General features: G+C 33.5%; 1 protein-coding gene across 2 annotated transcripts; it reads left to right on the forward strand.

Moving 5' to 3' along the window:
* The first annotated feature begins 2,066 nt into the window (after window positions 1–2,066).
* Window positions 2,067–16,485, forward strand: LOC127707597 (kelch-like protein 31). 2 transcript variants are annotated; one of them, XM_052212196.1, is made up of 4 exons: window positions 2,067–2,657; window positions 12,731–13,682; window positions 15,684–15,765; window positions 16,229–16,485. In XM_052212196.1, the coding sequence occupies exons 1-3, from the start codon at window positions 2,117–2,119 to the stop codon at window positions 15,763–15,765; spliced, it is 1,575 nt and encodes a 524-aa protein (XP_052068156.1). In that variant the 5' UTR covers window positions 2,067–2,116; the 3' UTR covers window positions 16,229–16,485. The 2 variants fall into 2 exon arrangements, with proteins under 2 accessions (XP_052068156.1, XP_052068163.1); XM_052212203.1 differs by having other exon boundaries at window positions 16,232–16,479.
* Window positions 16,486–27,875: the final 11,390 nt, after the last annotated feature.

The following is a 27,875-nucleotide window of genomic DNA, read 5'->3' on the forward strand; positions in this document are numbered from 1 at the left end:
GTCTGAAAAAAATATGAAATAAGACCGGCAAAATAGCAAAACTCTATGTAAATCGCTAAGGAGGTTTTTTTGCCGGAGTAGGTAAAATAGCACCTGTCTTTTTTAAAGCTTCTGTCACACATTCAGGATTTTTACTCAGACGTTCTTGAAATGACCACTCTGGATTAAATGTATTAAAAGTCTGATTAATATAGGAGATATATAATCCTGTTCTCAATCTAGCAATTATGATCCGGTTTGTATATTTCGAATAATAAAAAAACGACAGAATTTTTGTCGACAGCTTTCCGATTCTCTTAATTGCGATCAGACAGTGATCCAACGCAGATGAAAGGAATTCGGCAAGATAGTTACCTCACAAAATCATTTGGATTAAAGAATTCAATTAGAAGTCGCATCATTTGTTAAGCGTCGAGCGATTTAGGAAGAGCTTAGGGTATAAAAGCACGGAGGTGGTGTATTTTGCATGTCTCTGGTCAATAAGTTTGTCGTACGAATTGACATGACATGCATGGATATGCTATTGTAAGATCTGCAAATGCAGGCACTTGTTTCATGTGATGGTAAAGGCTAGGCGGCTTTTACTATTGCATGAAACAATCAAAATTTTAAAATCTACGAAAGTTGCAATGTAAACAAATCTTTTTTCTTTCCTCCGCCTACATTAATTTTCTATTTGGAGGAACCCCTTCAATGTTTAATGCTAATGCGTATCACGAGTTACAGAAAAGGAACAATTTCTTAATATAAATAGCCAAGATGTTAAAATGGTGTTTTTATAATTTGCATACGGTCTCCTTCTGCTGCAAATAATGAGTATATCAAAATATGTTTGCCAAGCTTCAAAAGCTTCGGAGAAATCAAAATTGGTAAAAAACCGTATGGATTTTAGTTTCACTTAGTCAAAGTTTTGATTTTCAAAATGTCGAAAATTCGAGAATTGAAAATGCAAATGTTTTAGCTTAACCATATAGAAATATGATACATAACAAAAATAAGTTAAAATTTCACAGAGTTTCAAATTATAAATGTCTAGAAAGATTAATTGAAACATCGGGAAACTTTCACTCTACAGATAAGCATTCATTATTTATATCTTTGATAAAACATAATTTGATGTGTTATTCAGAAATTTGGTACATGGGATTTTTTTTATGAACAAGATATAAAGGCCTCACAAAGGGCATACACCAATATACTTTGTTGTCAGAAACAGCTTGAAAATAGAATAAATGTCTTTAAAATGCGAAGTAGTGATCATTTTTAGAATCTGAAAGGGACAGATATAAAAAGATTAAAAGAGAAAATAGGATTTGCCAATATTACAGTTTCCGGGGAAAGAAATAGTTCATGTCAAGAGTGAATTAATTACACTTGTTTTTCACCTGTAAACTCTTCGTTTAGAATTTGAAAAAAACCATTCCAGAACTAAATAATTTCGATAATAAATACTATAATCTAATGAAAATAGTATCTATGAGGGAAGGACAAGGATAAGGGAACATACGAATGAGGGGTGGGAAGCGGGAGTTAGTGGTAGGGAAGCAGGATACAGGGGGCGGGTACCGGGGAAAGAAGGAGTAAAAATAGGAATATGCTGGAAATAACATTTTGACCGATTTTCGCTCGTATTGTTTGAAAATCATTAGAGAAACAGATTCCACCACCAAAGCTCGTGTAATACGACATTAATCCACTCTCGACAGTTAGGGTGAGGGAAGTTGGAGTAGGGGGGGGGGGTGAGAGTTGGATATGGAAGTGGGATTCAGAGACCCACCATCCACCCCTCCGTCTATTTCTGAGCTTATACAGTTTGTCGCCTAGTCTAAAGTACTGCGGAAAGTGAACTCTTTGTCTAATTAAATGAAAGTGCTTACTTACTTACTTACTTACTTACTTACTTACTTACTTGCTTACTACTTACTTACTTACTTACTTACTCTTACTTACTTACTCACTTACTCTTACTTACTTACTCACTTACACACACTCGCTACGACACTTTCATCTTTCCGCACTGCTAATGTGTCTACGTAACGCTATAACATAACAAAAGGTATCTAATGACAACGTTACTTTCTAAACAAAGAAGATAAGCGACAGCAACAGCAACAGGATGCCACGCTTTAGTTTTAGCTCGTATGTCACCAAAAAAGTATTAACTGGCGTAAGTTCTATAAATAAAGAAGATTTAGAACTGAAAGATGCCTTCAAGAAGCAAGAACTCGAAGACAGTCAACTTATTCTTTCCATTGCGTCTACTAGCATCGACAAGCAACAGTCGCTTTCGGAAACATGCGATTTCAAAGATTTTGACAATGTATCAGATGATATAAGTTTATTGAAATTCAAAGGACTCGATGAAAAGGAAAACACAGATCAACTTTCTATAGAACAATCTGAACATGTTGAAAGTGAAGCAGATAGCACCATTTTTGGACCGGAATCAAGCTGTGTAGATGATAACATTGATGGGTTGTCGGACCAACATGCATGTCCATTCTTATTCAACGGATCTGAACACTCTATAGAATGCAACCAATCGGCAGTAAATCCTCCAAGTCAAACAGAAAAATTGGAAAGTCGAAACAATTTAGAAGAAGCAGAACAGACACGTACACTTAAGATGTATATTGTTGATAAAACAGAAAGTAAAGGTAATATGTATGTGATATAAAAGAATTATAAAATTATAAAATGCACTGTACTTAATAATTTTCTTTTTCTTTTTCTTTTTACCTTTATTCCAGATTGGATTTGAAGTTATTTCATATAGCTTCCTAATGAAAATTCTTATCTCTTGTAGGAAATTTTCAATCCAGAGCTTTAATATCTTACGATATCCAAGATTAACTTTTGGAGAGTTGATACAGTTTCGCATTGTATTGTGTTTTTTTATTGTGATTTTTATATCTGTTGTAGATCGAGATGGGATCTTTAAAGAACCATAAAATAAAACAGGTTTCCGCGCTTGTTTATTATATGAGGTTATTTCGTTAAAATCATATGAAAATGAGTTGAATTTGCTATCCTTTATTCACAAGGCTCTTGTTATGTTGTTCGAATACGTTATTACTATATGTACTGTGTAATCGTAACAACGGGAAATTGAGCGTGTATTATCGCGTTAACAGTGATCTCACTGCCTTTTTATATATATTTGATAAGATGAGTTTCTAATTGTGTTCGTCAGAAAAAAAATTAGAAACTCATCTTATCAAATATATACTTGCTGTACCCTTCACCATTTACAAAATCTGTGACGGTATAATTAAGGAAACCAAAATTTATTTCAGGTCATTTTTTAAACACTTCTTATTAAATTCTGTGTCTGCTTTTTAATCAGACCTGTTTATCCTCATTTTCGAAAATAAAAACAGTTTGCAAAAAATATTTGCAGTGAATTCCATAGCGAAAAAAAAAAGAAAACGGTTGATTTCCCCTTCAGCATTTAACGGGAATATATTCTTTGTTCAATCACTGCATCTCATATTTTTGGGGGAATTTGGGGGATCAATATCGATTCGTCAATATATAGTTTGACGAAAAATTAAAATAACTTTTAATTTTCTGTATAGTTTGTTTTGAGCATTGAAAAATATCTTGTATTTCTGTATTGTCCATGACATTGTTGTATGAAATCTTCTATGATGTACAGCAACCGATATTAATATTAAGTATAGGACGGCATCATATCTTATCAGCAGGTTAAGTACTTTGAACTTGTTTTTAGTAACTGCGAGTATTCTTTGATAAGGTATAAATTTTTTAAATTTTTATTTTGTTCTATTTCAATTATCTTTTATACCGTTATTTTAGTGTTTTTCATGTACTCGTTTTTATTGGAATTTCTTTTCTCTTCTTTCTGTTTTTCTTATAAAAGGAGAAGGTTTGAGATCTCTTAAACTTTTGTTTACCTCCGCCACATCAGGAATCTCGAGAGCAGTTGTCGTACATATATCAAATCTTAATTGTTTCGTTATTTTGAGAGATTATTGTTTCGGTTCATATATCATCATAGATAAAGGATTAAATTTTATTCGCTACTTGGGACGATTGAGAGCGTGATACATTGTGTTTACTCAGGGTTGTCAGGCTTGTCTATTGTTCAAGACTCTTTATTGACGTCATAAGAAAAACACTCTACGGAAACGCATGGTAAACGGCATAAACAAGGCGATAAACGGCCAGTGACTGTATATATCATAAATTGATATAAGGCACATATATATAAGGACAGTCAATGCATATGTATTAATACACCTTATCGCTATTTGTCCGCCATTACTGGACATCACACAGGTTCCCGTAAAATTTTGACGTCATAAAACAAAATATCTGACGCCACAATGGAAAAGTGATTGTTGTTGACGTCAAAAGTTCAAGCGGCCGGGTCAGCCGGGAATAGCGATAAGGTGTATATAGAATAACCATACATTGTCTCGAAATATAAAAGTGTGATTTATTTGTAAAGGCTTAGAAGATCTTAGAAACAGATAGAATGCTAGGCTTTGCCGGGAATTTCTATCCTGTTTCGACCAAGTCCAAATAAAATTTATATTTCGAGACAATGTTAATGTATGATTATTCTCTTTAATCTGTAGCTCTCACAACTGTTGATCACTGTTCCAAAGAAATTTTTTGGGTAAAAATCATCAATTTTTGAATTTGAAGCGGACGACTAAGAAATTCCGCAAATCTGTATTCTTTATTGACGTCACAAAAAAAAAACTACGAAAAAAATTCTCCTAGGAAACGTATTGGTCAGTTGGAAAGCAAGTCCTTAGAAACGTCCGTTGTTGCCAATCTCTATCAGCAACAATAGCAGGGGGAATTAATTAGGTGGCGCTACAGTCGTCGGTGACGTCAAAAAGTCCGCCAAATCAATCGGCTAAAAAATCGACGTTTAAACTATTTTTTTTCAACTTGTCATGCTTTTATTATAATTGATTTTTAAAGTTTGCAGGTTTTGTGAGCAATATAGTTTCAATACGACATAGAAACATTGTCCAAAATAACTTTTTTTTGCTATTTCTTTATCCTGTCCGTTCTAAAAATTATTCGCCATCTTTTTTCGCGAAAAAAAATCGAATTTAAATAACTTGACGTTTGCGTATCCAAATACGGAAAAGAACGATAAAAATCTTAAATGAAACCGGGTAACCTATTTCAAATTTCTATACAATTATGAAGATATAATTTTGTACTGTAATTACACATCAATTTTAGTGACCACTAGTCATGTCAATTTGTAGCTGGTTTTGGCTGCGTTTCTTGTTTAAAACAGTGAATGTTCAACTTCTTCCCATTGTACCTGTTTCCAAAGTACTCTAAAATACTGATTTTATTAGAGATATGAATGAAGTTGTGATTGAAAATTGTTGTTTTTCACAATTCCATACGATACCTCCATTTAAAAGTAACTAAAACCCTTCTTGATCCCCTACACAAATTGACGGTGACATTGTTTTCTTTTTTCAACATACGTCATATAACGTTAACAAAATATATGTCGGGGTCATGTGCATAGTGAAAATTTACACATTGGAAAAGTGAAACAAACATGTGAAACTGTACGTCTATGAAAATTTCATTCATACTGGATACAAATCAGACAAATTAATGAAAGCCTATAATGGATTGACAAAAGCACAAAAAATAGCAATAGAAAATGCGTTGTAAAGAAAACTTCTGGAGGAAAAAACATATGAAAAAGGAAATGAAGGTCAGTTAATTATCTATAAGTTAAAAACCTGCTTATTTGATTATCTTTTTACTAAATGAGCTACAGTAATAAGTGCAAAAACTAGCTTATCAAGTCAAAGAAAAAAATTCATAGAGATGTTTTCTTACAATATTGAATTTATTCAAATAACAAATTCTTGATAAATTTAACAATCCATTGGCATTGATCATTTATATGTAAAAGGCACAAGATTTGTCCCACCAACTTTCATTTCTGATATAAATATACAATATTAAGGTAAAATATACAATATGTTGTTTATAAATATGTATACCAGCTGATACAGCAACCTGAAGAGTAGAATTAAGCCCCATTTATTATTTCTTCAAAAAAGTTTACTTTTATAATCTATAAAATACCCTGAAATGAGGGTGGTAAAGGGTTATTTTCGTGCAACGTTTTCGGCCTTTTTATTTTACGTGTTTTCGTGTTTTGACGTTTTATTTCTCGTTTTCTCGTGTTTGATTACATTTACTTGCATTAATATTCAAAGTGTAAAATCAAAACTTGATATTTTGGAGGCAGAGCTTGGGGATAGAGATATAATTATGTTAACTGAATCTTGGTTAAAGCCGAACATATCCGACAATTCAGCGACTCTTTTCACAAAAAATCTTACGATTAAAATTGATCGTAAGTTATACTGAAATGTGTATGACTTACGAGTATTTTTACTCTTAAGATTTTTTGTGAAAAGAGCCGCAGCTGTATTATCAAACTTTAAGACTCCCTATCGTAATGACAGAGAAGGTGATAAGCTTGGAGGGGGAGTCGTGATGTATGTAAAACAAAATATCCCAAGTGAGCGACGAAATGATCTAGAAATCAATACTCTCGAATGGTTATGGGTTGAAGTAGTAGTTAAGGATCGTAAAGTATTGTTTGGCCTATTCTACAGACCTCCGGATTCACCATATCATATTTGGAATCATATAAATCAATCAATCGAAAACGCAGTAAATAACGGTATAGAAAGTATAGTGGTCATGGGTGACGACAACGAAAACTTACTACTGGCCAACCGTAATAATTAAAAAAAAATATAACTTATTACATAATGGTATGCGCCAAGCAATTACCGAGCCAACATTTTATTGTGAAAATTCCTCATCACTCCTCGACCCCCTTATAGTTAATGATATCCTTATTCTGGCATATCACGAAGTGAGTGAAAATATTTTAGAAGCAAATACTAGGTTCCATTGTCCAGTAAGTGGAATACTTAAATTGCCTAAACCGAAATACACCAAATTTAAACGTAAAGTTTGGGATTTTGAAAAGGGGACTACGACCGCTACTGTGAGGAGTTAAGACAAGTATACTGGGATACATTACTTGATACGAATTTGAACAATGCAGTCTTCATTGTGACACAAAAAATACGAGATGCTGCTAACAAGTATATGCCAAGTAAATTAATTGTTGTTCGCACGAAAGATCCTCCTTGCATGGATGACGTCATTTATAAGGAGAAAAATTTTCAAACGGAAACGTTCGCACAAAAAAGCCAAAAAATACAATACTCCTGAGTCTTGGGAAAACTTTAAGAATATTAGGAATGGATGTGTAAATTTGATTAAACAAGCAAAAACCCATTATTTTGAAAAACAATGTTAATCATTAGATTCACATTAAGAATTGGTGGAAAAAAATGCGTAACTTGGCTGGGCTTCCTTCCAAATCCTCGAACTACCCCCTATCCTATTAAATGATACATACTTAGACGATAATAAAGATAAGGCAAATGCCTTTAATCGTTATTTTTGTGATCAATCGAGCGTTGATGACTCATCTACAAATATTCCAGAAATAAACATAGATGACGTAATTCATACTTTAGATAATATAATTATAACGCAAGAGGAAGTTTATGACCAACTCCTCTTGTTAGACGTGTCTAAGGCAACAGGCCCCGACAGCAATAGTCCAAGATTTCTTAAATATGCGGCTCGCGAATTAAGCTATCCCCTAGCTCTGTTGTTCAATAAGTCACTTCAATTGTGCATTTATCCATATGACTGGGAAATAGCAAATGTAATACCAGTTTTCAAGAGTGGTTCTCAAGAAATTTTATCCAACTATAGACCAATCTCTCTGTTGTCTATTATTGGTAAAACGATGGAAAAATGTGTTTTTAAATATTTATTTAATTTTCTTTCTCGCTATAAAATAATTACACAGATGCAATCAGGTTTTATGCCTGGAGATAGTACTGTTAATCAACTTATTTATATTACCCACGATATTGCTAAAACTCTTGACTCTGGGAAGGAAATCAGAGTTGTGTTTTGTGATATCAGTAAAGCGTTCGACCGGGTCTGACATGAAGGCCTCCTTCATAAACTATATATAGAAAAATATGGAATAAGAGGGGACTTCCTGAAATGGTTCAAATGTTATTTATCTGAGAGAAGACAAAGAGTTGTCATAGGAGGACAGACCTCTGATGTTTATAGTATTAAAGCCGGTGTCCCCCAGGGCTCAATTTTAGGCCCTGTATTATTTTTATTATTTATAAATGATATTGTATGTGACATATCATGCAACATTAGACTTTTCGCTGACGATACATCATTATATATAGTACTGGTTGGGTATCTCTGAGTGAAAGAAGATCTAGACATAAAATTATCAAATTTCACGAAATGTTTCATGATCAAGCTCCCGATTATCTTTGTAGTCTCGTTCCTCAACAACTTTATCAAGTTTATAACTATAATACTAGAAGGGCATTTAATGTTCAAAACATGAACGGTAGAACTTCTTTTTATCAAAATTCCTTCCTACCATCTGTTATTCGTGAATGGAACAGCCTTCCACAAGATGTAAGGTGTAATCAAACAAAAATCACTTAAAAATTATTTAAATCGTGATATTAAGAAAGTCCCTTCATATCATAATACTGGTTGTAGAAAAGGCCAAATACTTCACGCCAGACTCCGGTTGAACTGCAGTGGCTTAAATGAACACCTTTTCCAGAAAAAAATATTGTTCTTTCCAGCCTCTGTATATGTGGACAAGTTGAGAGCAGCAAACACTATCTGCTAGAATGTCATAATTATAGACTCATTAGGACACAAACCATTTCCACACTATCAAGATATAATATGCAAACATTATTATCAGGTAGTGAACTCATCAGTGATGAGGAAAACGAAAATATTTTTAAAGTTGTACAAAGTTTTATTTTGAAAACAGGGAGATTTGGTTCATAAACTTTTATTTTTATGTCAATTTAGATGTTGAAACTTTATAATTTATAATTTATTAACCTTATTTTTTGAAATTTACATATTTTCACAGCTACATGCGAGACCATAATTATAAAAATGAGTTGATCAATTTTTGATCAAACTGACTTCTGAGTAACTGGCAAACCACAGAATAAACATGTAAATGTAAATTGAAAATTATAGTATGCGGGTTTCTTCCACTATGTTCCCAATTTTGTCATTTTTACATCGGATGTCCGTGAGGGCATTCCGGTGTATTGCTGTCGCCTAGATTTCCATTACGTAACTTTCGTGTTGGGATTGTAACCGATCTATAAACATGATAAATACGCGGACATTATCGAGTGCAAAATAACATTCCTTATCGCTTGTTATAAATTCATTTTTTCAATGGATACTCCTAAAAATATTTTTTTTAGAACATAAATTAATAATATGAAAATGTTTTGTCGTTAGAAATATATATATAAGTAAAACATTTTTAATATCTATGCACACGTACAGAAAATGTGTGTTAACGCATGCGGAAGAATATCTCAAGAACGTTTGCAATCTCCCATGCAGAGTTGTCGGTCCTCGCTCTCTCTCAAGGACCGATAACTCTGCATTGGAGATTGAAAGTTTGGTGGGAAAATATGAATGCCTTCCCAAATCCAATCTATTAGAAATTTCGAATTATTACAGAAGAGTGTCCACCATGCACTTGCACTGCACTATTATAAATATAGTAGAATAGAATGATATACAAATGGATGAAAATCATATATACATGTAACTGTAATATACAAATATTAATATAATATATAAAAACAAACCAGAGTATACTGATTTGTATCACTTCAATATCATATTTATTACGATGAGGTTGAATTCCCTGTCTTTTATTTATCATCCACGCACGAACTTGTCTAAGAAAAAAAATATATCTGTACATTAACCTCACTTTCATGTATAGAGATGTGATTTTTTTTTCAGAGACAAGCGCTTGTGACCATCCACAAGAACTTGCAGTCATCCGATGTTCAGTACTTCAGTACATTGATTTTTTAAGGGAGACGGATTTATATAAGTTCTTCTTGTTTCCAAATCCCTGTATTTCTATTGTACATTTGTAATTTGTGCACTTTTGAAAAAAATAAAATATTGTTTAAACTAACGATATTCCAGTAAATCAAAAAATTACATACTGGTGCCTTCAAGTGCAGGCGCGTAGCTAGGCCAAAATGATGTGTACTCAATGCCTGAGGAGTATATCATACAGCAGAGAGTATGGGGCCGCTTAAGGCCCCCCGAAGCTCTGGAATAAATTGTGCATTCTCGCAATTTCCTTGGACTTCAAATGACGTCACGAAAATCTTATTTTCATGAATAACAAATCACCTTTTGAAAACAAATTTGAAAAAAAAAATAAATAGAGAAAAACAAACAAGTACTGTGGGCTTAAAAAATTGTTTTTGAGCTTGATTAGGTATTTAAAAGTACAATTAAAATATATGGTGCCATCACCATATATTCTAATTGTAACCTAATCAGGCTCAGCCCACTTTACATTAGAAAAACCAAATTTCTAAGCCAACACCGGTGCAACTGAAAGGGTATTTTTTTAATTAAGAAAATACATAAATGAATAGAATCACAAATTTTCTATGCTTTATTTTATAAGGGAACAATTAGTCTTTCTTTCAGCATTTGATTCTCAAAGTTAATTCTGAAAAATCTAGGACTTTTTCCTTTCCATTCTTCTACTGAAGATATCAAAAACCGTGTCAGCTGAAATTTATTTTTTCATGGTATATGTTCAATAGACAAAGCCCAGATAAACGATTGGTTTTCATTGTATGGGTTTTATTGATACTGAAATAAAATTGAGAATGGAAACGGGAATGTATCAAAGATACAACAATCCGACCAAAAAAGATAGCCCAAGGCCACTAATGGGTCTTCAACACAGCGAGAAAATCCCGCACTTCGAGGCGGGCTTCAGCTGGCCCTAAACAATAATGTGTATATAATTGTTCTGCGAAAATGGACGTCACACTAAACTCCAAAACATATAAATGAACTAAAATTTAAAAAAACATACAAGACCAACAAAAACCAGAAGTTCCTGACTTGGGACGGGCGCAAAAATGCGGCGGGGTTAAACATGTTTTGTGAGATCTTAACCTTTCCCCTATGCCTCTAGCCAATGTTGCCGTCGAGAACGGCATATATGTAAATACGTTAAGTATGTTAAAGATTTTCGGGTATAAATCCTTGTTTATAACATTTAAAGTTTCTTGTAAGTTGTCAGGAATGTCATCAAAATCTCCATTCCATTTTGCTAACCATCTCGAATTTCAAATCGAAATTCTTCTTTTGTAACATTGGCATCATCTACATATTCATCAAAGATTAGGTCTCCAACAGCTATAGTAAGCTGAGCAATGTTTACTTTTTAATTTAGTTTAATACTTTAGTTTTATTCTTACTATAGATCTACCATAATTTTATTTTTGTCAAATTTTCGATGTGTACGCAACTGCGTTTTTGCGTACGGGTTGCTACGCGCCTGAAGTGTATAGATGTACTCAGGTCAGGTTTAGGAATTTTGTCAGATGTTCGGACTCCTTGGGTTTTTTCCTACGATACAGGGTAACATATTTTGTCCCATATCACCAACTTTTCTTTTCATAAAAGACTTCAATAGCTCATAAAACGTCATTTACCAAAATTCAAGCAGATTCTAGATTTCTTTTCTTACAATTTGAGACCATATTAATGCTAATGCTAAATATAAGGTAAAAGTCCGAGTCAGCCTTTTCTCGCCATTTTTTGAAAATCAAATATCTCAAAAAGGAGTTCCATAACCTATCAATATGTTTAGCTTATTTTGTTCCTAAAATAATGCTCTTCTGATTTATAGCATCAATTTTAAATTTCGGATTTTTTTAATTTCACCTGACTACACCCTTAAGTCTAACTAAAAATAATACATTTTGTTCATGAACCCGTTAGTTTTCTCTTTTAAATTGTTTTACATTTTGTATTTTTCGGGGCCTTTTAATCGCGAACTATGCTGTATTGGTTTTGCTATACATCAGTTGGTCCATGTGTGATAGTTGTCTCATTGGCAATCGTACTACATCTCATTATCAAAATATCAAACCCGTTTTGAAGAAAATTTTAATAACAAAATCAAAATAGATATAAAATTAGAAGATTGTCTGTTAAATGAATCAAGTTAAAAAAAAAACTTATTGCTAAGGATTTATATAATAAGATCCTTTCTATTATATATAAATCCATGAAATTACAAAATATCGAGTCAGTGGTCATAATTTAGAAAAAGAAAGAGGACGCTGCAAGAATTTCCAAAGAAAAAAGACTATGCAATACCTGTAAACAAATTGATATTGAATATTTTTTTCTTTATTGTTAAAAAATAATCACTTCAGAACTATTTTCACAAGATTAAAAAGATACATTCAATTTGTAAAGTTATACATCCAGCCAGTGTGAAAAATTAAACAGATATTAAATTCTTAACTTGAACTTGTACCAGCCGTTTGTCACGTTAATAAGCAGTCCCTTGAATTGCGAAAATGAGGGCCACGTCAGGTCAGCCAATTAATATTTGGTAATCATTGTTATAAAGTATATTTGTATGACTTGTGTGGTTTGCTTTGGCCCGTGTGGACGTAATTATCAAATTAAGTTTATTATTGTATCGTTTATAATTACTTGTTTATTGATTTTAAAATATTTACAGAGCTAGTTCCTGCAACTCAATCTACTGTTCCCAATTTGAACGAGTTAACCAAGCATGCAACAGCTGTAATGTTTACCGATGAGGACAACTTTATTCACCCAGTAAGAAATACCAAAGATATCAACAATCTTATTCCTGCTCTTAAAGGAGAGTCAATATCTCCTTTCCCACAAGAAGTAGAAGATTCATTAAAGCGTATTCAAAAAATACCAATGTACCAAGTAACACATTTTGCGCATCTTGGAGACTACATGCGTCATCTTCAGGCAAATGAAAGGATATGTGATGTATTGGTCTTCATCGGCACTAATAAGTATTCAGCTCATCGCATATCTTTGGCATGTTTCAGCGACTTTTTCGCCGATATGTTTTATACAAGAGGCGAAAAACAGCGTGTTCCACTTACTATTAGACTAAAAGGTATCAAACCAAAAGCATTTGAACTTTTACTCAATTTCATTTACACTGGAATGTTAAATGTCACACCAGAGGTCATTGGTGATTTGATGACAATGGCAAAAAATCTCGGAATTTCTATGATAAAAAACCGTATAATTGAATTTCTGGAATGTCTACCATTAGCCCAAGCACTCAGCATCATCATAAAGCATAAAGTACTGTTTGGAATGCTGTATGATAGAGCAATCAAGGCTGTCTGTGATAATTTTATTACGTTCAGACACGAAGAAGTAGTTCAAGAAGTAGATATTGAAACATTAATAGTCATTCTGAGCAGTGATAATCTTAAAATTGACACAGAACTAGAAGTGTTTAGAACTGCAGTACGCTGGATGGCCCACGATACGGAGGCGAGAAGGAAGGAACTTATGAGGTTGATGCAGTGTGTACGTTTTGGTAACATGACCCAATTAGAGCTGGCACAGTGTAACGAATTCACCGATCTGTTGAAAGACAGCAAAATGTGTAAACAAATCTTATTGGAAGCCAACTGGTAGGTTTCTACTTTAAGTAGTACAATATAGATCAAATTACTTGACATACATTTGTATATTTACAAAAAAAAAAGCCAATTACAATGTATATGTTACATTTTACAGACTATAGACTATAGACATTATAAGCCTGTCTAACGTTGTTAACTTGTAATCTAGTGGTTTGTGTTGGTTTCTTTCTGCAATAGTTGGTTTTTGTTTATAAATTGTAGTATAAAGGCATTTTTTTTCTTTCGAATTGTCCTCGTTTTTAATTCCACGGCTTTTCGTATGCTTAGCATATACACATCTCCTTATTTTTATATTGATTGCAGGGTTTGTTACTGGTGCTGTGTGGGTGCTGTAGAATGCGTCCCCCTGCTTGTAGAGTATCATCGGTCCTTATATTTTACAGAGTATATATGGGTGTTTTGCTTGTGAGAGAGCTGTCACTTGGGTGGATAGTTGTCTCATTGGCAATCATACCACATCTAATTTTTATATAATTATCGGTTTTGCTCATTGTTGAATGCCATACGGGTGCTTGCAATTGTTCATATTTTTATTCTTTGGTCTTTTGTGGATAGTTGTCTTATTGGCAATAAGACCACATTTCCTTATTTTAATTTTGATGTAATGAATTTAGAACATTACAATCTCTAAAAAAATTAAGTCATCACGACCTAATTTGTTTGTTTCATTGACATCTTGAGATTTTACGTCGAAATACTGATCTCGGATACTTAGTGACCTCATACATGTAATCATTACTTGATGTAAGGATTCATTTGGGAAGTAAAGTACCCTGTACAATCATTACACCAGGGTTTTCGATATCACAAACTAGTCAAAACATTTACTAAATGTTATCATCCGGTACAAGGACATCATTCCTAAATATAAATCAACATGCAGACATCTTATACGTTCAGGTATTTCACATCCAATATTTTATGGTAATATTCTTTACAAAGCACATTAATGTCGGCATTCACCTCAAAAGCTAACCAAACCTTTAAACAGACTTATTCGGAAGGGATATAGTTACGATACTGTTGTCAGGTCATTAAGGATTGCATAGTTTGGTATTAATATTGATTCACTCATAGGGTCTTTGCATCGGAAATAAACACATTTATTCTAAAACCAGTTGTTTGCATGATACGGGTTATGTACTTCTCATATATTTTATGATGGTATGATACTAAACACCTAACGGGAGGGATTGTACTTGATTTTCATATGATGAATACATAATCTTTCAATCAGTTTAATTGAGGTCTGGAGCTGGCATGTCAGTAACTGCTAGTAGTCCTTTGTTAATTTATGTATCATTGTCATTTTGCTTAGTTTCTTTTGTTACCTATTCTGACATCGGACTCGGACTTCTTTTAAACTGCGTTTTACTGTGCGTATTGCTTTGTGTTTCTTTATTCTACATTGGCTAGAGGTATAAGGGGAGGGTTGAGATCTCACAAAACATGTTTAACCCCGCCGCATTTTTGCGCCTGTCCCAAGTCAGGAGCCTCTGGCCTTTGTTAGTCTTGTATGTTTTTTAATTTTAGTTCATTTATATGTTTTGGAGTTTAGTGTGACGTCCGTTTTCACTGAACTAGTACACAATTTTATTTAGGACCAGCTGAGGACCACCTCCGGGTGCGGGATTTTCTCGCTGCGTTGAAGACCCATTGGTGGCATTTGGCTGTTGTCTGCTCTTTGGTCGGGTTGTTGTCTCTTTGACATATTCCCCATTTCCATTCTCAATTTTATATCTTACAAAACTTAAGTCACTCTAACCTATATCTTATACCCCATTGATTTGTAGTAATTAGGTTCAAGATCATTTCTCAGATACTACGTGGCTAATATTCGATTGTATTTCAATCGAAGTTAAATCTAACTTCAATAACTGTTCTAGTTAGTATATATATATATATTTTTTATAAAGCCAATAAAGGAAAGACACGAACTTTACAAATTATAATATGATATATAATGGTAGATTACAAATGTTTTTGCAGGATCGTTACAGTCAAAATGCTACATAAAGATGACCCATTTCACCTTACTACCCAGAAACAACGTACGCCATTACAGAACTAGGTAAGTAACTTACATCACACGGCTAATTCATAGTGACGTCAGACCGTTAGTTACGAGCATTTCAATTTTGTATTGTCATGCTGATAGTTCTCCAGCAATGCACATCTGTGTCGCCTGAGGACTCAATATGAACAAAAGTAGATGCTGGGTAAGCGTCAATAAGACAACAACAGTGTTTATATATTGCCGAATCAGTAGTTTAATATATCATGGCATTGACATTAACGAAGAAAATAGCCAGACATATTCTTACAATCAGACGTATGACACCTGGAGATGTATTTTCATTCTACTTTTTGCGGACAGTTACACCATGTATTGTTCTTTTTTCACGATAAGTTTGAATTTTGAAATTCATTTTTTAACTTTATTTATTTCTTTCATTCATAATTCTTGTTCGTTTTAACTATTAGCTGTAAGGTAAAGGATATTGTCGATTTACAATCTTTTTATTTTTTTTCAGCAGTGAAGTGTTTAGATTCTTCAACAGGGATGGATATTATAAAATAAATTGAAGGCACTTGAAATATTCTAAAGCTAATGGACGCATAAATTTTGCTTAAACATTATTATATACAGATATTTAAAACAATACCAATGTTCATTACCAAATCAAAAATAACAAAATAGACCAGAAAATGAAACCAGAAGCATCCATGCACTACTGAATCAAACAATGTTCTACATATTCGCAACAATAAAATTGTTAGAACCATGCAATAACGCTTTGATATTCATTGAATAAGTAAGTATATAAAGATTTTCGTGACCTCTCTGTGTCGCAATGTTGACTGGTTATAGGGGAAAAGGGGGATTGTCATTGGATGGCATGTTTATTCACGGGAAAGGGTAAATTAATGGCATAATGTAGGGTGTCGGACGACCACAATCATGCATCGCCTTATTTATAACTAATTTATTACCGGGTTTGTACTTATACGAGCAACACGACGGGTGCCACATGTGGGGCAGGATCTGCATATCGTTTTGGAACACGTGAGACCACCCCCGGTTTTTGGTGGGGTTCGTAATGCTCAGTCTTTCGTTTTCTATGTTGTATTGTGTATACTGTTGTATGTCTTTTGGTCGTTTTTTCGTATTTTGCCATGGCATTGTCAGTTTGTTTCCGACTTGTGAGTTTAAATATCCCTTTGGTATCTTTCTTCTCTCTTTCAATTTGTTTCCCAATTTTTTTTGATAATACGCAGATTTATATTCCACTTAAAACTCCTCCAAAGACTACATTACAGTGGCTAAAAATGATGTTTCATTGATATGCATCTTTCTAACTCTTTGATACAATTTTTACCAGCTGTTCCAAGATAAGCAGGATATCAGCTATAATTTCAAGGTATATTGAAAATTTCTCAGAAACGACTACATAATTTAAAAAAACCTTGGTAGCTGTAAGGGATAAGGCGCCGTTCAACATCGAATAAAACTCATATAACTATAGTAAGCTGTAATACATGATAGTTCCTAGGGTGCCAAAATGTGAAAGTATTCAAAGAGAAAACTAACGACCTGATTTTGACTAAAACAAATAAAAATCAAAATATCATCATGACAAACAGAAACCAACGACAATCATTTAGATTACAGTTACTGCGCTTGGGATTGACACCAAAAGAATGTGACATTGTTGATATGAACAAAAGTAGTTGTTGGGTATGCGTCAAACACCTTTAGAATGCGACGGTGTTGATATTAATAAAAGTAGGTGTGGGGTATGCGTCAAACACCTTTAGAATGTGACGTGTTGATATTGATATTAATAAAAGTAGGTGTGGGGTATGCGTCAAACACCTTAAAAATGTGACGGTGTTGATATTAATAAAAGTATATGTGGGGTATGCGTCAAACACCTGAAGAATGGGACGGTGTTGATATTAATAAAAGTTGGTGTGGGGTATGCGTCAAACACCTGAAGAATGGGACGGTGTTGATATTAATAAAAGTAGGTGTGGGGTATGCGTCAAACACCTACAGAATGTGACGGTGTTGATATACGTAAAATTGAGAATGGAAATGGGGAATGTGTCAAAGAGACAACAACCCGACCAAAGAGTAGAAAACCGCTGACGGCCACCAATGGGTCTTCAACACAGCGAAAAAATCCCACACCCGGAGGCGAGCTTCAGCTGGCCCCTTAACAAAATTGTGTACTAGTTCAGTGAAAATGGACGTCACACTAAACTCCAAAACATATAAATGAACTAAAGTTAAAAAAAAATACAAGATTAGCAAAGGCCAGAGGCTCCTGGATTGGGACAGGCGCAAAAGTGCGCCGGGTTTAAACATGTTTTGTGAAATCTCAACCCTCCCCTATACATCTAGCCAATGTAGAATAAACAAACACACAGCAATACGCACAGTAAAACTCAGTTTAAAAGAAGTCCGAGTCCGATGTCAGAATAGGTAACAAAAGAAACTAAGCAAAATGACAATGATACATGAATTAACAAAGGACTACTAGCAGTTACTGACATGCCAGCTCCAGACCTCAATTAAACCGATTGAAAGATTATGTCTTCATCATATGAAAGTCAAGCACAATCCCTCCCGTTAGGTGTTTAGTATCATACCATCATAAAATATATGAGAAGAAAATAACCCGTATCATGCCAACAACTGGTTTTAGAATAAATGTGTTTATTTCCAATGCAACGTGTTTAAAATACTAATAAAAGTGACGGTATTTAATACTAATAAGAGTAGATGTTGGATCTGCGTCAAAGACAGGGGCAGGAGATAAAAATAACCAAAATAAATCTAGAGGTTATCATACAGTCTTCAACAATAGACAGGTTTTTATACAATATGTTAAGTTCTAAATCGTACCAAAACTTTATAAGATTTTATTATAGATTTAACAAAAACAATCAAAGATCTTAAATCAAATATGATTGCTAGTGCTAAATCACCCCCCTAACCTGGAACAGTGGTGTAACAGTGCACCAATAGAACAATGTATAGAACAATCTGTAAACATAACATGAAAGGGAGCTAGACTCGTCAGATGAGTACTAAACACAATTTAAAAAAAACACAAAAAATAACAATTTGACAATAAAAAAACACAAATAGATATAAGAAGATGTGGTATGAGTGCCAATGAGACAACTCTCCATCCAAGTCAAAATTTATAAAAGTAAACCATTATAGGTCAAAGTACGGTCTTCAACACGGAGCCTTGGCTCACACCGAACAGCGAGATATAAAGGTCCCCCAAAAATTACTAGTGTAAAACCATTCAAACGGGAAAACCAACGGTCTAAAATCTATATAAAATACGAGAAACGAGAAACACTTATGAACCACATCAACAAACGACAACTATAAGTTTTAAATGGATTCAATCTTAAATGGAGAGCGCTATGAACTTATAAGAATGTGATACTCAGCTAGTAATAAGTTTAATGCAGGTGCAGCCAAACTTTGGCCTTCAAATTGAATCTTTGTATTTTTAAAATAAATAATAAATGTTCAAGGTTATTTATGATTACGAAACACTTGACATCAATAAATCTCCCTAAACAAAGAATACCGTTCATTAAAATGCACGACGCAAATGCATCACAGCGATTGAGATGGGACACACCGTAAGAAGAGATCAAATTAAGGAACATCCGAGTCTAAAAAGGGGAAATTTATGATAGAAATATGGGATGGAAAAAGCCTCTTTTGTCGAAAATTTTCCTATAAAGTTCTAATTGTGAAACAGGAGTATCCAATCAAGAAAAAGGTCGGATAATCAGTGCTGTGCATATCAGATTAATGATAAGCCAGTAAATGTAAATAAATAGAAAATACCGGATTATTCAATTGTGTGTGCATTTAAAACTCGTGTAACTGCGTTTGAATATTGAAAAAAGGATTTATCCATGCAGAAATAGACTTCTATAATACTAAAACTGCACTAAATATATCTAAAAAATGCCTTGGGAATTACGTAAATGGCGGCGAAAAACACCATTTATTTTACTTTGAATTGCGATTTCTCAAAATTCCGTGTAAAGAGTTTATCTAAGAATTAATGATATATTATTTCTGAAATCATTTTTACATCGGATGTGACCTTGAGATGTCATACCGGTGTTATTTTGCCGCAGAAATTTCCTTGCGCTTTTGACTGATAACCGAACGTGTGCAAAATAACATTCCTTATCGCTTGTTATATATTAATTTCATCAATAAATATTCATGAAAATATTTTTTAAGAACATAGATAAATGATATGAAAATTTTTTGTCGTGAGAAATATATATATCAATAACAAAAATCATGAATACCGAAAGTTTGTGTTAACGCATGCGGAACAATATCTCGAGAACGTTTTGCAACAAAAGCGGGAAAATATGAATGCCTACTCAAATCCAATCTATTAGAAAAACGAATTAATTTATTACAGAAGAGTGTCCACCATGCACTTGCACTGCACTGCACTGTCATTAGAATAGTAGAATAGAATGATATATAAATGGATGAAAATTTGCCTGTAGAGTTATTAAGATGATCTGCTATATATATAACTGTTATACAAATATTAATATAATATATAACAACAAACCAGAGTATACTGATAACAAATGATTATATCACTACAATATAATAATTATTACGGTGAGGTTGAATTTCCTGTCATTTATCCATCATCCACACAGGAACTTGTCTCAGAAAAAAAATACATCTATGTACCCTAACCTAACTTTCAGGTATAGAGATATGATTTTTTTTCTGAGACAAGTGCTTGTGACCATCCACCAGAACTTGCGGTCATCCGATGTTCTGTACTTCAGTACTTTGATTGTTGAATGGTATGAAAATATTAGGGAGTCTTCGGATAGTTTTTTTTCATCAGAAATCAATGTAGACTAAATAGAATCGTTAACAAAAATCGGCATTCCCATGGGAACCAACTCACGTTCTTGCCAACGTGATTATTCATACAAGAAAGATTTCATACAGAAGCTTGTCAGACAGAATATAAAAAGGTAACATGATCCTTTAAGGATGTTCGCTACTCTGTTTCAAAATAACAAGCTTTTTAAAAGACTGTTATAAATTGGTAGTTTATAAATAACGGAACTCAAAAAGCAGAAAAGGGTCCGTGTCCTTGTTGTCGAGATATGAGCCATTTAAAATTTTGCGGGAAATGATTTTCTCTAGACTTTTCATACATATAACATTGGCAAATTTTCTCTTTCAAAAATATGAAAATACAACAACTATTTTATAAGATTTTCAAATATGACTTTTTAAACTATACGTAATAAAATTATGGAAAGAAAATTTGGGGTTAGCGTGCAAAATTTTTAATGACACTACATGGGTAAAACCGGAGGATTCCGAATATCTAACAAATCTCAAAAGTGCGAACATCCTTAACTTTACGTTCCTCTAAAAAGATGAAGTCTTCTCACTAAATAGTTTTAGCTTGATGACTATGTTGATTGTATCTATACCATCTCGATATATACACTGTACAGAGAAATTGACAAAATAGGTCGGTTGAGAACAACACATTACGACAGAAGAGATAATTTCACCTTTCCAATTGTGATATTTCCATTATTATGTAGCTGACTATTCTGTCAGGGCTTGCAAATGAAGTATATACCTCCTGTTGATATGATATTCCAGGTCTTGCGTTTCCAATCATGATTTCTTATATAAAGGGTTGCTACATACAAGAAAGCTATTCAAGTGACACCATAATGATTTCGTCGACCGTAAAAGAATATCTGTTCCACATATGACCAAGAATGTGTTTCAATTGTCATAGCAACAATCCCGTCATCTTTTGTTCAATTGTGATCGATATAATCACCAAATGAGACTTGCCACCGAATTTGTTCTTACCATGAGGAACACGACATGGATTCAACTTGTGGGACAGGATCTGCTTCCCTTCTGAAGTACTAAGTATCTGAGATAACCACCGGTTTTTTTATGGGTTAGTGTTTCTCAGTCTTTCTATGTAGAATTTCGTTTTGTTTGACTTTTCGTCGTTTTTGTTTTACTCCCACGGTTTTGTCGGTCTCGCTTTTGATTGAACCTTTGTATCTTCCGCCATTTTTTAACGGTACGTCACACTGCAAAATCGTTATTTTTGACGTTTTGACAGCAATAAGATATTATCTTCCAATTATTCTGACGGAATTTCTTAAACAGTAATATAAGAGAAGGAAATGTCGGTACGATTGCCAATGAGGCAATTATTAGTATTAAACAGAGTCCAAGTGATGTAGATTAAAAGAACAAATGGTAATCCTACAGCCTTCAACAATGAGTAAAACTACATAGTCAGCTATAAAAGGTCCTGACATGCCGTTGCAAAATATTAAACAAACAATAAGTACATCTTGCATATTTATCTGTTTACATTACAGAGAAGACTATATATGGGTTGAAGCAGATAATTATGTTGCAGTTGTATGAATAAATGTAGATGTGGGTTGTATGTCAATGAGACAGCAACATAACGACACAAATAAACAAAAGTCATCATATAGTTTTCAACAATAAGCAGCCTGTGTCTTATGCAATATGTAATCGCCACGAGTTTAAAAAAATAACTATTAAATAATTGCCATCATACCCAAAATATTCATCTTTTAGAATTCAATTGAATTGTTTGTCATGCATGTATAATCAATCTGAAGACGAAATGAAAAGGCTTGTTTTACTCAAAGAATCTATCTATATCTATATATATATATACATGTACAAAAATCATCGGCATTATAATTCCCATAGATGATCATCTTTTACGTTTTGTGTTTGGTTTAATATCCACATATTCTTAATGGAAAAATAATATTCCACAGGAACTGATAAGCTTAATTTACTTTACTGAAATCTGGAAATGATCTTAAGGTTGTACCTAACACTACAGGGAGATAACTCTGTAAAATCAGCTAAACGTTTTAATTACGTAACGTTGTATTGTTAAGGAAATATTAAGCTTCTCAATTATTAAAATTAGTGTTTGTCAAACTGCTATATATCCAATGAAATTTCTCCGAGATAGTGATTGGTTCAAGTTTGTTGAAATTTTTATATTTTCTTCAAAGGGTCAAAGTAAATATTTTGTCAAAATTTTATGAAAATTAAACGAGCCAAATTAATTTTAGCCAAGGTGTTGGGTACCACCTTAACGAAAATCACTGTATGTTCTGTATGTGAAAAGGTAACAAAAACAGATCTTGAAATACAGAAATTACGTGTTTTTAATATGGAAAGTATTTTTTTTTTAATATGAATCATGATTTTATAAATTTGAACTGTTAAGATAACCATCCTTGTTGGTTTTTCGTAGCATATCAATGTATCCACTTTATTAAGTTGGATGTTTTGGTTTGTTTTTCACGATTTGTTAGGCATACCTGGTCATTTTAATCACTTACCTGCACAAATAAAATACTCTAAGATTTATACGTTTCCCTATTTGTATGTTTAGTTGTGTATTGAATATATCAAATTTCTATAAAACTTACACGCAGTTACAAATACACTTGCCGTTCTGCTTTAAAAAGAAGATGAAGTTTTCTATTGCAACTATTTTGTCTGTGTTAGTTTCTTTTCTAAAGGTCGCTGGTTGTACATATAATTCCAGCACAATAGTAAAAGTAAGCGCCGAGATAGAATTTCGACTGAAAAATCTTGTGGACGCTTCATTGGAGATTTCAGCACTTGAAAATATATATAAAGAAAAAACACGACTTGTGAAGCAGGAATATAATCCGCTCCATGTTCTCCTTAACATTGTTGGAAATATAACAGATCGACTCGACAATGTTGTCGAGATTCTGAAAAGAAATAGGGATTTTATTCAACAAAACTATATCAATGTTACACACAATACAAATATAAATAGTTCTCAATGTTGCATCTCAAGAGATCTCCGTTTTGATGCTAGATTTAATTTAGTGGAAGAATACAAAACGTGTTTCACGAGCGCACGTGTGTCATCTATGGATCTAGATACTTTTTATCAGAAAAACCTAGATAATTCTGCTCTTCTGTTGTGGCAATATTTCGGAGATTCAGACGGAAATTATCATCAGTATCCATGGAAACCGAGACAATCCGTCTGTTCAAGTACAAAAACAAAAGACCATAGATTTCAGTAAGTCAGTATAAATAACATTAAATCAGTGTTAGCTATGTTATGTCCGCTTTCTGTTGGTTTGGGTCGAGAGGAAAGCTAAGTGTACTCTTTTATGATAGATTAATTTTCGCCCATCGAAAACGAAAACGAAAGTCGGCTTAAGGCAACGCTCATAGGTGTAATGGGTGGACAAACAAGAAGAGACTAATCAAGAATCAAGCCGGATATATAAAAAAAGGTTCAACAAGTGCCAAACCGATATATTTGTTTTTCTTTCATTCGACTGTTTCACAGTCCTTGGTAAAGAATATGTCAACATTTAAATTAAGAGAAACAGTGAATTTTTAAAAACTTTTCATATACATTTACTTTTATCAGAGACATATATATATGTGTATATATGTCTCTGCTTTTATACAGGATATTGCAAATTTGAGATACGCCATGCTCGTAAGACCCTTCCGTTAATATCATTATAACCTTTTATTACATTTTCATAATGAAAAGGGTCAGATAAAGTGGAAAATAACGCGTTCTCTTTTAGACCGACGTCAATAAGTAGGTACAGGTATGGGTTGTTTTCATACGATATGAAAGCATATGACGGAATAAATGAGTCGTCTTTCAGCTAATAAAAGATCAACATTTTATATGAATTGAACACTCAGTTGTACATATGACAAAGAGGAAAATCGGACTTTATCAAATAAGGTATTAAATTAATGTCATTAATGAAGTCTGTTTTTTTAACAAGAGACAAGGATTTTATAATATGAAAAAGATGGGAAAACTAAAGGCAAAACTAAAATTGTTGAATCACAAGCAATACAGTTGAGTAATTAGAACTTTAAAAACCAATAAAATTGAATTAAAAAAATGTGGTTTTGAAGTAGAAGTTGAAAGAATTGTACATAATGTATATACATACAATTCTTTGGTAAAACTATAAATACCATATGTTTTTGGTAAGTTTCTGGCATCCTTTGACATACCACGGTAAAACAAAATCAAACATATTGAGTTAATGATAACAGAGATATATAATCTGATAAATATTACATCATGTTGTGTGTTTTAATGTTGTGTTTGTATTACCTTATATTCGGTAAAAAGCTCTTAAGAGCTTATGTTTGTATTGTTATATGTGAACCGAATCAAAATAAAACTTTCGTATTAGTATTCGTATCAACTAATATTCTTGAACATCAAGACTGCATGAAGTCAGCCATTAAACACCAAATCTCCATTTGCTTTCTCTCGTACGTATCACGCCGGGTCACTTGTCTCCATGAAAACGTTTAAGTTAACTTACCACAATATACAAGGCATATTTGTGTTACAGAAACAAGACTTAAAGTATCTGTGCACCGAGCTGTGGAAAAAGAAATAAAACAAAACTATCACAATATTTGCCGTTTCAGTCCCTTTTCCTCAACGGTACTTTAAACGTTTTGCCCCAAACAACATCGTTTTTGTGTGTAAATATCATTACATAGACTGCTTGATAAATGAATTAGGTATTGACAATTCACTTGGAAACTCAACATATACCCTCACGACACTTACCAAAGAGGAAATCCTGGATAATCATAGGTCTGTTCTATGTTCCTTTGGAATTTCAACCAAAGACGAAGAACTGGATCTTCCATCACTGTATTGGATACGTAAACTACATAAGTGTCCTTACAAACAACGGTATATTGCTGGGTCTTCCAAGTGCTCCACGAAACCTCTTTCTAAATTATTAACATCCATTTTATCAGCAATCAAAGCCGGGCTCCAAAGTTATTGTGAAACTGCCTATTCTAGAGGTGGCGTGAATCAGATGTGGATACTAAAAAATTCCAAAGATCTTTTAGAGTACATACAATCTAAGACTCTCTCATCTTGCAAAAGTATTAAAACATTTGACTTTTCCACACTTTACACAAGTATTCCCCATTGCAAACTAAAAGACAAATTAAAAGAGTTGGTATTACTTTGTTTCATTAAAAAGAATGGCGAACGTAGATACAAGTATCTTGTCTTGGGAAGGGATAAATCCTACTTTGTAAAGAATCACTGATTCAAACAAAACATTCTCTGAAACTGACATTATCAAGATGCTTGATTTCTTGATTGACAATATATTTGTTATGTTTGAAGGACGTGTTTTTCAACAGACTGTCGGCATTCCAATGGGAATCAATTGTGCCCCTCTGCTTGCTGACTTGTTTCTTTATTATTATGAGGCTGACTTCATACAGGAACTTCTTAGGAAGAAAGATAAGAAGTTAGCAATATCATTTAACTCTACCTTCCACTATATAGATGATGTTCTCTCACTAAATAATACAAAATTTGGTGACTATGTTGAACGAATCTATCCCATCGAACTAGAGATAAAGGATACTACAGATACAGTTAAGTCTGCCTCATATCTTGACTTACATCTAGAAATTGACAATGAGGGTCTGTTGAAAACAAAACTTTACGACAAAAGAGATGATTTCAGCTTCCCAATTGTGAACTTTCCATTTCTATGTAGCAACATTCCAGCAGCACCTGCATACGGAGTATATATCTCCCAATTGATACGATATTCCCGGGCTTGTGTTTCCTATCATGATTTCCTTGATAGAGGATTGCTGCTCACAAGGAAGATATTAAACCAAGAGTTCCAAATGGTGAAGTTGAAGTCATCCCTTCGTAAATTTTACGGATGCCATCACCAGTTGGTTGACCGTTATGGAATAACCGTTTCACAGATGATATCGGATATGTTCCTTTATGTCATAACTAAAATACCCTCCCTTTTCACGAATGTGACTTACCGAATTAGACTATTTACCGGATTTGTAATAAGATAAGCAACATGACGGATGCCACATGTGGAGCAGGATCTGCTTACCCTTCCGGAGCACCTGAGATCACCCCCAGTTTTTGGTGGGGTTCATGTTGCTTAGTCTTTGGTTTTCTATGTTGTGTCATCTGTACTATTATTTGTCTGTTTGTCTTTTTATTTTTGGCCATGGCGTTGTCAGTTTGTTTTCGATCTATGAGTTTGACTGTCCCTCTGGTATCTTTCGTCCCTCTTTTTGCCAATTACAGCTTCTACTCAACAAATATCAAAGTCTTTGATTTGAACTGCTATAACACTGATATGAATGCCCCAGCAACTAGGGACATTATATGTTTACTGGTATGAGCGTCTGACCGATTTTATGTTCATGATGATCCGTCCCACATCAAGTTTTAAAGTTTTGGCAATTCCAAATTGAAGATGAAGTTTTGGATTTGATCACCCGTTTACACGTACAGTTCAATGAACATGACACTGTGATAAACACATTGATGTGGCTTTAACTATTTTATTTGTATGTTCATCAGTTTCTTATTTAAATTACATTGTGCATGTTTCTTAATCCCTTCTGAGTCCAGAGTGATTTTCTGATAAATTTGGCCACTCCGGACTCTACATCTAAATCTACATCTACGACATAGCTGCAAAGCTATGTCATCACTTGAAAAAGGTACTTTGACCCATCACTCAAGTATAGATTTTAGTTTGACGTCTTCCAACATGACAAAAAAATTTGGATTTAACATTTAATAAACAATAGCTCCAAATTGTGCTCCAAATTTATGTACAGGTGCTGGTTAAAAATTTCATCTATCTTTTGTTTTTGTTGGTTAGCCACTACAGAGAAGCTTGGTGAGTTTGGTCTTGAATTCCTCAATGCTCTTAATCTCTAGTAGTTCGTCTGGTAGTTTATTCCAGTCTCTGATGGTCTGAGGAAAAAAGCTGTACTTGTAAATATCTTTGTTTGGCTTGATTTGTACGTATCTTTTAGTATTCGGTTGATGGAGTCTCGAAGTTCTTCTTGGTTTTAAAATGTGTGATGGAATAGGTACATGTATAGCAACCTTTTCATGGATGCCATGGCTTTATGAAAGAGTGTTATACGTGCTATTTTTCTTCTGGTTTCTAGTGGTGTCATGTTAAAAATCAGAATCC

Source organism: Mytilus californianus, unplaced genomic scaffold (genome assembly GCF_021869535.1).
Source record: "Mytilus californianus isolate M0D057914Y unplaced genomic scaffold, xbMytCali1.0.p SCAF_1, whole genome shotgun sequence".
Classification (NCBI taxonomy): Eukaryota; Metazoa; Mollusca; class Bivalvia; order Mytilida; family Mytilidae; genus Mytilus; species Mytilus californianus.

Coding starts and splice junctions, on each gene's coding strand:
- LOC127707597 (XM_052212196.1), top strand. CDS start 2,117: ATGCCACGCTTTAGTTTTAGCTCGTATGTCACCAAAAAAGTATTAACT. Junction 2,658..12,730: donor TGATAAAACAGAAAGTAAAG/GTAATATGTATG, acceptor AAATATTTACAG/AGCTAGTTCCTGCAACTCAA. Junction 13,683..15,683: donor ATCTTATTGGAAGCCAACTG/GTAGGTTTCTAC, acceptor ATGTTTTTGCAG/GATCGTTACAGTCAAAATGC.